At 35.0% G+C, this 10,421-nt stretch overlaps 2 protein-coding genes and 1 long non-coding RNA gene across 3 annotated transcripts; 2 read left to right on the top strand and 1 right to left on the bottom strand.

Annotated features, from left to right (window-relative positions):
• The first annotated feature begins 375 nt into the window (after positions 1-375).
• Positions 376-2,278, top strand: LOC130813482 (uncharacterized). Its single transcript, XM_057679320.1, has 8 exons — positions 376-664; positions 716-815; positions 907-1,229; positions 1,296-1,473; positions 1,609-1,774; positions 1,904-1,990; positions 2,054-2,115; positions 2,158-2,278. Exons 1-8 carry the CDS (start codon positions 376-378, stop codon positions 2,276-2,278), a joined length of 1,326 nt encoding a protein of 441 aa, XP_057535303.1.
• Positions 2,279-3,433: 1,155 nt separating this feature from the next.
• Positions 3,434-4,160, top strand: LOC130814081 (uncharacterized). Its single transcript, XR_009042294.1, has 2 exons — positions 3,434-3,734; positions 3,807-4,160. It is a non-coding gene; the product is annotated as an uncharacterized LOC130814081 (long non-coding RNA).
• A 471-nt stretch (positions 4,161-4,631) lies between these two features.
• LOC130814080 (protein PLASTID TRANSCRIPTIONALLY ACTIVE 16, chloroplastic) lies at positions 4,632-8,809 on the bottom strand. Its single transcript, XM_057680077.1, has 5 exons — positions 8,101-8,809; positions 6,191-6,643; positions 6,026-6,094; positions 5,463-5,521; positions 4,632-5,376 (listed from the first exon to the last, which is right to left on the bottom strand). Exons 1-5 carry the CDS (start codon positions 8,548-8,550, stop codon positions 4,830-4,832), a joined length of 1,578 nt encoding a protein of 525 aa, XP_057536060.1. The 5' UTR covers positions 8,551-8,809; the 3' UTR covers positions 4,632-4,829.
• Positions 8,810-10,421: the final 1,612 nt, after the last annotated feature.

Here is a 10,421-nt window from a genome sequence, read left to right on the forward strand (position 1 = left end):
GCTCTTTCTATGAGTTTTACTGTGATTTGTTATGTTGTGAGTTGGAATAGAAAACAGGTCCAATTGCAGATTATCGGAAAGGTTGTATTCTTAATCAAGAACAAAAAGACCTAGTACATTTATCTTTTTCTGCCCAAGAAATTAAAGAAGCTTTGTGGAGTATACCAAATGATAAAGCACCAGGTTTGGATGGCTTTAATAGTGCGTTTTATAAAGCTTCTTAGTCGGTGGTAGGGGATGATGTTGTAAAGGCAATTCAAGAATTTTTTATGACAAGAAAGTTTCTTAAGTCATGGAATATTAGTGTTGTTACTTTGATTCCTAAGATAGCTTGTCCAGCCCATCCTGGAGATTTTTGACCTATATCTTGTTGTCATGTCCTCTACAAGTCCATATCAAAACTTATTTGCTCTTGATATAAAACTTGTCTTGGGTAACATCATCAATCCAGCTCAAGGGGCGTTTATTGCCGGCAGAAGCATAGTCCACAATGTGTTATTGTGTCAAGATGTTATGAAACATTATTCTAGGAAACATTGTCTTCCTAGTGCTTTACTGAAAATTGATTTACGTAAGGCATATGATACGATGGATTGGCAGTTTATTAAGGATATGCTTATTGCTCTTCGTTTCCCTACACATTTCATCAAGATTATTATGTCATGTATCACTTCCATAAGCTACTCTTTGTTAATCAATGGTTAAACTTTGGAAGCTTTTCATGCTCGAAGAGGTCTTAAGCAAGCTGATCCCATGTCCCCGTTACTGTTTGTATTAGGGATGGAATATTTGTCTAGAATTTCTCATTTATGCCAGTAAATCTGAGTTGTTTAGTTATCACCCAAGGTGCAAATCTACTAAATTAACTCCTTTATGCTTTGCTGATGATCTAATCCTATTCTGTAGAGTTGACACAAGATCTCTTAGAATTATGGCCAGTTGTATCGAGCTCTTTTCACAGTCTTCTGGTTTGACTGCTAACACTTCGAAGTCTGCTATCTATCTTGTCGGTGTCAACCATTCAGCACAAATGCAGCTTGCTCATATTGTTAAATTTTCTTTGGGTGAACCCCCGTTCTGTTATTTGGGTGTGCCACTAACATCCAAGCGCCTATCTGCTCGTGATTGTGATCAACTAGTGGATAAAATGACAAGTAGAATACGCTCATGGCATGCCGAACATTTATCTTATGTTGCTCGCCTGCAACTTGTCAAATCAGTTCTCATGGGCATTTCTACATATTAGTGTCAAATGTTTGTTCTCCCAAAGAATGTAATTAATCACATTAATGCAGTTTACAGATCTTTTCTTTGGTTTGGTATCAATAATAGTGATAAACCTGGAAATGTCAGTTGGAAAAAAGTTTGTACTCCGAAAAAGTATGGTGGCTTGGGTATCAGAAATATGGATTTGCGGAATAAAATTGCAATTGGGAAAGTTGTTTGGCAGATTGCAATGTTGAAAGAGTTCCTGTGGGTCAAATAGATTCATAATGTTTATACCAAAGGAGGGGATTGGAGGATCTTTAATCCTCCATCCACGGCCAGCTGGACTTTGACAAAATTATGTAAGGTCAGGGAACAACTTGATGAGTGGGTCTTCAACAGTTCATATTCCATCAACAATGTGTATAATGAGCATATGGAAATACATGACATGGTTAGATGGGACTCAATGGTGTGGCATAGATACTCAATCCCTAGGTCTCTGTTTGTTTTTTGGCTTGCACTTCTAAACCAGATAAAGACACGGGAGAGATTGCTCCAGCTGGGGGTAAGTATTGATGCTTTGTGTCAGATTTGCGGGAGTGAGCCTGAATCACATGCACATCTTTTCTTCACGTGCGTGTTCAATGAAGCATGTATTGTAAAGCTTCAGTGACGGTTGAAGTTTCGATTACAGATCAAGCATATTACCTCTCTCCAACCTCGGAGATGGAAGTTACCCAGGTATATAAAGAAGTTGTTGGTTGCTGCAATTGCATATACAGTTTATATATGGTATACTCGTAATGAAGCCATCTGGCTTGGTTTTGTCCAATCCCTTCTGTAGGCTGTGCAGAAAGCACTGCGTATTCAAGGGCTTAATTCTAAGGATGATTTAGCAATCACTAAGTGGCTAACTTAGGTTCTTTAGTTTCAACTTGTCTTTTGTAGTGATTGTATTGAACCTTTTTGTGCTATAGTTTCTTTTTCGCTAGTGCAAATAAAGAGTGAGATGGGGAAACTCTTCTTAGATGGTGTGCCCCATTTTCATACTGATGTAATTATAGAGTGAAGTCGATTCCTAGTTTGGTACTTGTATCGTTTTGTGGTTTTATGATATTTTTATTTCTTCAAAAAAAACAACAAATAATAATAATAATAATAATAATAATAATAATAATAATAATAATTGTAATAATAATAAAATAATAATAATTATAATAATAATAATAACAACAACAACAATAATAATAATAATAATAAGTAATTATGATTTGATTTGATCTGATCTGATGTGGTCTGGTCTGATCTGATCTGATCTGGTCTGATATGATCTGAACTTTTTTGATCTAATCTGAATTGATTTGGTTTGGTCTGATCTGATTTGATTTGATCTGATCTGGTCTGATCTGATTTGATTTCAATAAGTAATCAGTTCAAAAAATAAGTTGAAGAGAACAGGCCCTAAGTCTTGAAATGGATATTTTATCATTTAAGTAAGTAAAATATAAAATTAAAGGTTGAAATAAGGGTTTTAATAGTTAGAATTGACATTTTAAGTGGTGGAATGAGTGTTTTGAGGGTTGAAGTGGATAACTAAAAAAATTAAATTATGCCTCAGAGAAGGAAGATTAAAGCTTGGAATAGAGGTTTTAAGTGTCAGATTTGGCTTTTAATGTTTTACAACGGGTGTTTTAAGGTTTGAATTCGGTAAGTAAAAAATTTTTTTGGTTGCATGCATAAGGCGACCGGATACAAGTTTTTGTGTATTATAAATGACAACATCAATAGAAATTAGTAATGCTATATTTGGGAACGATGATTTCATAATGTTGGAATTGACTCAAATTTAATGTTTGGCAAATTAAAAATTTTTAAATTTGGCTTTGGATCAAATTCCATCATTGTTTTTAAGTAGTTAAAGTTGAGAATTTGAGAATGGCTACTCTAACCTTGTCATTCTCAAATTCTTCATTATGATCTCTTAATTGAAATTCATAATTTAAAATGAAATATTTGTTCCCAAACACTACATAATATTTTTTAAATTTAATTATTATAAATAATAATTTAATATTATAAATTGATAAATGAAAATTAAAATAATTTTTAGTAATAAAAAAAAGGTCGAGTTGGATCGGACCAAACTTTCAAAGTCCGACCCATTAAAAGCCTATATAAAATTTATTGGGCTCTTATCCAATAACGACCCATATTTACTTAAATTCGGTGCGACTCTTATTCGGTCCATTGAGCACCCTTTGTTCCCGCCCCACTTTCTTGTCTCTCAAAAGAACACTGGATGAATTAAGGTTGCTGCTGATGCTTTCTTCGCAGTTCGCATGATTTTCTTCGCCCAGAAGTCTGCTTGTTGACGATCATCGAATTCCACCATTTCTCTTTTTATACAGTCAGTATCTCGTTTGTTTATGAAAATGGCACAACAGCAACCATCAATGAAGCCATGGTTTCTGGATATGGTCCCTCTTTTTGTCGTCATCCTCATCGCTGCTCATGTTTTAGCTTTGGTACTTTCCCTTTTTTTCTATTTGTCTTTACAATTTCTTTCTTTTTCTTACTCTGATTGTTCTTCTTTTCAGGTGTACTGGATTTTCAGATTGGCTACCGAAAAACAACAACAATTTCCTGGAAGAACTAAAAAACATTAATATGATCGTTTTCCGCTGTAAACCCTAAGTATTTATGTTCCGTCTTTTTTCCTCGATTTTACAAATTTCATTTTTTTGATTTTCTTTGTGTAATTATTGTTGTCACTTGTCAGTTAAGATTTCGTTGGTTCCATTTCTGTAGAATTATGTGGTCTAATTTGTTGCAAAGAGAGGAATTTGTTATATCTATGCTGACATTGTGATTGGGTTATCATCATGATCAATATTTCCTGCATAAGAATGTATCAGCTTCTCTAGTTTATGATAATTAGATTGCCGTCGCTATTTGTTAATGGTTTCATGTTTTACGGTTGCTATCCAGATTATTTTGCCCTTGGGTTAAGTGTAGATTTTGCTCTATTAACAAGTTCAATATAATCTGCTGCATAAATCTGTAACCTGCACTTTTAACATGTTCAAAAAGAGTTATTGCTGCATTTGTCTAGGACTGAAACGAGGACTACAGATTCAAACAGCTTATATATGTCAGTTGATAGAGTATTTAGCTGACAACATATTCTTGAGGCTTCAGTTATCAATCCAATTTTTTGGTTGAGTTAGTTGTTTGACATAACATCACGAACGTGATACTAGGTAACGAGTTCAAAACTTATCGATCCCACATTTTAAGTGAAACAAGTGGTGTGATAGAATTTATAAGATATCATGAGACTTCAACAATCAGCTTAATCATGTGATTGAGTGTGTTACTTAATAACTATATGTTAAGCTTCATTAGTGTACTGCGCATCAAAATGATAACAAATAGAATGCTTCTCTTTGTTGATCAGGGTCTCAAGGAGTATCCTCATGAGGGTTGAAAGAGGAGAAAAAGAAATACAGCATGATGACATGCATCTCTTCAAATGATACATACAACAATGAAAACTAAAACTGTAAATTACACAATTGGAATTAATTATAACCACATTGCACCATTTCTTGCAATAATCTTCAAGCGTCATCAACATATATTGTTTCTTGCTTGAAAAGACCACCCAAAATGTTTCTTACTTTCACGTTTGCCTCTTTACGCTTAGGCTTTTCCTCTTCCGGAGCTGATTTTGCTCTTGAGGCTCGACTTTTTGGCTTTGTAGTAGTCTTTTTGGTTACAGCTTCCTGTGCAGTCAAATTCCGAGCTTTTGCTTGACCTTTGACAGTAGCAACCTGAACTTTAAGGCCCTCCCAATTGGGAGTTTTAGCAGCATTAGAAAGCTGAGACTGGATCTTATCCCAAGAAAATCCAGTTCCGATGTCTTTTGCTTTGGTTAATAAGCTGTCAAATGAGGCTCCGCCTATGTCTGCCTTCTCCATAGCCTTCTCAGCTTGACCAGTAGCTCGTGCTTCTTGATCTGCCAACTTTTGCATTTCTTGTTCAAGCTCTTTCTTAGCCTCAGCTGCTTGTCGCGCTTTCTCAGCAGCTTCTATAGCTTCTTCTTCTGCTTTTGCTTTCACTATTGCTTCAGCATATTCTTTCCTTCTGTTGTCCTCAGGGATTACACTGAAATGACAGTACTTTCAACATAAGATCATTTTAATAAGCTTGCTTCAGTAAGCCCGCCCTGTCGTAGATGAAGAAATCAATACCTGAAAAGTTCATCTAGTGCCTTTGATGGGGCTGATGGACTTGTATACACATTTACTACCTGAAGAATGTATAACAAAAGAGTTAATCAGATGACTACTTCTCAGTTATCCAGTATTAAAATCTATCAATGAATGCAAATGGCGTGCTCGAACTAGATTCATAGCAAGCTGTACAAGACAAGTTTAAGACAGATTAGCCCACGAAAGAGTTCCCAACAAATTGTCAAGAGATCATCTTATAAGCGCGTATTTTATCACCATTCTATCACACACTTGGATAAATTTGAGCTTATACACAAGACCCGCACAAGAGAAGAGTTGACTGCATACAAATCCGATAAGGTCCATCCTAAAACCATGAGGAGTAGCTCATCAAGTGTATATGTTTGTTAATCTCTCTCAAATTCTTCGATGTAGGTCACATGTAGGTTATTCTCTAACAACACCCATTTGCATTGAATTTGCATGATAATCACATCATTGGCAATGAATCATGTCCTCAGCAATTCATCATGTTTAAAAAAACATCATTGTTTCATTGAGGAGAAGCATAAATGACATACCTTATTTTCAGCTATTTCAGTATTTGAGAAGACACCAGCAATGACAGTAGCCATCTGTGACCTTGCTATCTGAATTAATTGCAAACAGAGATTATAAACACCATAAAGACAGGCTAAACACTACAAGCATCTCAATTCATCATTTTTCTGCATACATTACATTACTTTGTAGTCGTTTGTGCCAGCCGTACTACCCTCAGCGGCTACAACAACATTGTACGAACTCTCAGGTGAAAAATCCTCGGTGAATGTAGTTTTGATGAATGTGTATCTGACATCAGTTTGGATGACTCTTTCTAATAATTCAGGAACCGTTAATGGCTGAGACCGCGAAAAGAGGTTGTTGAAGAATAAGGATATTCCATCTAATACATTATTAGTTGAGGCGATTGGTGAATCGTCGTAGATGATTGCCAAATGCCCAACACCAGCAAGCTGAGCTGCCTCAACTACCTGTAGAGCATCTGATGTAGTGACCTCTTTGTTTGGGCCGGACTCAAATGAACCAATGGTAACAACCACCTTGCTTGCATTCCCTATTGCTTTCGCTATTGATTCTGCATCGTCGAATGTAGATTCAACTGCATTCAACCGTTTTAATTCTTCTTTGGAAATGATCTGCCAACGATCAGATTGTTAGCAAATAACAAAAACAATCATTAAGACAATAAGATTCTAGTATAGTGTGAGCTAATTACTCGTCTTTGTGAGTGTACTGAACCTCTTAGATTGTCATTTTGTACTGCTTTATGCCGTACAATTCAATATTAATCGAGTTTTTTTTATCAAATGATCCAAGTTATGGTCTGAATATGCTCAAGCATATATTACAATAAATTAATTTACTAACTTAAATCTCATTAGTTCATGTTTGTGGTGATTGAGTTGATTTATCAATTGTCTCACTCATCATCATCATCCTAACAAGTATATCCCGTGCATAGAGGACTAAGGCCAGGGTCTGGGGAGGGAAAGACGGCGGTAACTCATGCCTATAAAGGAGAGCGCAGCCGAAGGAGTCCCCCGGCTCGAGGAAGATAAAGAGACGTGATTACACGTGCAAGATAACTTAAAGGCCTATAAAAAGGAGAGCTACTACAGAGGAAAACACAGAACTAAAAGAAAGGAAACGATAAGAGCATGAGGTTACGGACACTAAAAGGAAAACTAAGCGGACATCAGACGTCTGGGACTTGGATATGTCGTCTTCAACTGCTCCTATCCCTAGTCAGGTCCGCAGAGAGGTTTAACTCATGTAAGTCAACTCTTATTTGCTCATACCAAGTTCTCTTGGGTCTTCCTCGACTCTTTTTACCCTCTACTATAATGCTTTCTACACTCCTCACAGAGGCGTCGAAAGTTTTTCTCTGCACATAACCAAACCACCTCAACCTATGCTCGTGCATTTTTCCAGATATAGGGGCTACCCCTAGTCTGTCCCTAAACTCTTGGTTCCTAATTTGATTCATCAAAGGCGCCCACACATCCACCTCAGCATACGCATTTCTGTAACTTTCATCTTATGTTCGAAAATTTTCTTTACAGGCCAACATTCGGTCCCATATAGCAGAGCAGGTCTGATTGCCACCCGGTAGAATTTTCCTAATGTCTTTAATATTATAGTGCTAATAACTAAGCATATGAAAACTAACCCTAACAACTATTATATTGATAAATTTGTTATCGAGCTATTACACAACAAGACCTGTATAAAAGGAGAGTTAATTATACACAGATCCAATGAGGATCCATCTTAAACCAATTGATATTAGGAGGAATAGCCCATCAAGTATATATTAGCCAACCTCTCTCTTATTCGTCAATGTAGGATAACACGTGGGTTATTTTCCAACATATATTTGTTTAGTGTAACACATTTAAAGTTCCATGGCTAGAAAAACGACTAACATCAGATACGGTTGAGTACATCCAAAATCTCCCAACTCTACATAGATTTATACGACTTAATGGTATTGATGTAATGTAATGACTTATCAAATTAGACAAATAAGAACATTCACAAATCAACATGTCTTACAAGGAGTAAAACATAAAAACAGAAAGCAGTGCACAACCTGATAGTCGGAGGCAAGACGAGCCAACTCTTGAGCAGCACCAAGGTCAGACACACCAGCTCGGACCTTAAACCCTTCACGTAAGAGCTTCTGAGTAATGCGCGCACCAGCCTGGCCGGTAGCCCCAGCAACAAAAACCGTTCTAGCATCCTTCTGCCTACCGGCAGTCATGAAAGACGGGTTGTTACTAACTACAGGGATCAATGACTTCACATTAACCTCTGATAACTTACTCCAATCAAACTGAGAAAAAGGATTGTTATTCTGAACTTGCCCATCATTCTCAGATGATGGCTCATCGTCGGACGATTTCTTGAGACGAAAAGACGAAAAAGGCCCTGCATTCTTAGCAAAGACGGTAAGTTGTCTTGGCTTTTTAGACAGTAATAGCCTAGAGTTTGGTGTAGTGCTTAGGAGAAATGAATTGGAAGGGACACTATGAGCAGCCATAGATTGAAGGGCCTAACAAAAATTTGTTTTGGAAATAGTGTGTGATGATATTATGTTTGGGTTCTGATTCATTGCCCCAATTTTTGCTGATGTTTGTGTTTGTACACTAGAAGAAACAGAAGATTGAAGGCAATCCATCTGCTTATCTTTAACCAATTTACATAAGCCACGCAAACACTATCTACAACTTAGAAATTGACCACTAAGTTTTCAGATTATACATATGGGTGGGCCATAGAATCAAGAAATCAGGGTCTGTGGACCCTTCAAGATAAAGTTGTTTTAATGTATACTGTCTTTCCTATCTTTTTTTTAGTTACTCCCTCAATTGTCATGAATTAGTAACATGGAATAATGAAATAAACTTAAGAAATGATGGGTGCATTTAAATTGGGTGGATATAATTAAAAGTGAAAAAAAATAAAAGAAGATGTATCGATAGTAAACAAAGAAAGTATTGGGCAAAATAAAATTGTTGCTAAGTAAAAGGAACGGATCAAAATTAAAATATTGATAAACAAAGGAAGTATAATATGTGAGAAATATTTTTTTTATGAAAAAATTGGTAATTCAAAAGAAACCGATAATATAATTATATGAATTCCTTCCAATTTCTCACTACAAAAAGCGCGCAAACACCGACTAACATTTTTGACTGACACCAGAACAGCCGGAAATTTCCGATTGAAATTCTGACTATATGGTGTTAGTCAGAAATCCATCAACTAACTTTCCGACTAGCTCATTTACTCGAAAAATCTGGAAAAGGACTATCAGTCAATATTCAGTCGCAAATCAATCGGAAGTTTGAAATTTTCATTATTTCCCATCCATCATCATTTTTCTTCTATAAATAACAAATCACATCATATTTTACAAAACATCACATACACTATTCTATTCTTCAAAAATTATCATATTTTCTCATTATACGTAAAAAGTCACATCATCTCTTGAACAACTAATTAACAAGGTATGTTTGCATATGTTATACTTATGATATTTACATTTTAAATTTTGTTTTATGTTATAATCATGAAATATATAATTTATGATATATGTTAGCTTATTTATCTTATATTTATTATATATGTTAATGTATATAAAATTAAATTTTGTCTAATAGGTGAAATTTTGTTTTTTTAATTTTTGTTTTGTTATCAAATCGGTAATAATAAATATTAATTATATATGATATTTATTTTATAATAAATATATATGATGTTATATATATAAGAGGATTTTTTTTGAATAATAATCACTTTTGACTTAGTACCGACTGCTATTCAATAGGTAAGTTTTCCAACAGTTTTTCAGTTGGCAGTTTGTCGGTAGGTGTTTTTCAATTTTTTTCGTATTGTTAGTTAGCTTAATATTATTTTCTTCGATTTTAAATTTAGTTTATTATTTCTGCAGAAGAATAGATTTACATGATGAAAAAAGTTAGATGTATAAGCAAAGTTGTAAAAGGCTTTATAATATTAGATTCTTAGAAGGGGTTGACAAATTTATACAATTTGCAAAGGAAAAAACAATTCAGAATTTGAAATTGGATGTCTGTGCAAACGTTGTGGTAACCCATTGAATTCCGACTAAATGTGTTAGTTGATGGAAACACCTCATTGTTGTAGTGTCTACTATTATTTGCTTTTTTTTCTATGTCTCATATATATATATATATATATATATATATGGTTTTATCTTTCTTAGCCAAAAAATTTCTCTAAGAATTTTCATCAAAAAATGCTTAACAATTGTTCAAGAAATTATGGTTTAAAATCCACCCACTCAAATGCAAGTGGAAATCAGCACCAAGGCGAATCAAACCCAAACTCTAGGTCAAACTGACATTGAGACCTTAATTTTATAAT

The sequence above is a fragment of the Amaranthus tricolor genome, chromosome 5, assembly GCF_026212465.1.
Source record: "Amaranthus tricolor cultivar Red isolate AtriRed21 chromosome 5, ASM2621246v1, whole genome shotgun sequence".
Lineage (NCBI taxonomy): Eukaryota > Viridiplantae > Streptophyta > Magnoliopsida > Caryophyllales > Amaranthaceae > Amaranthus > Amaranthus tricolor.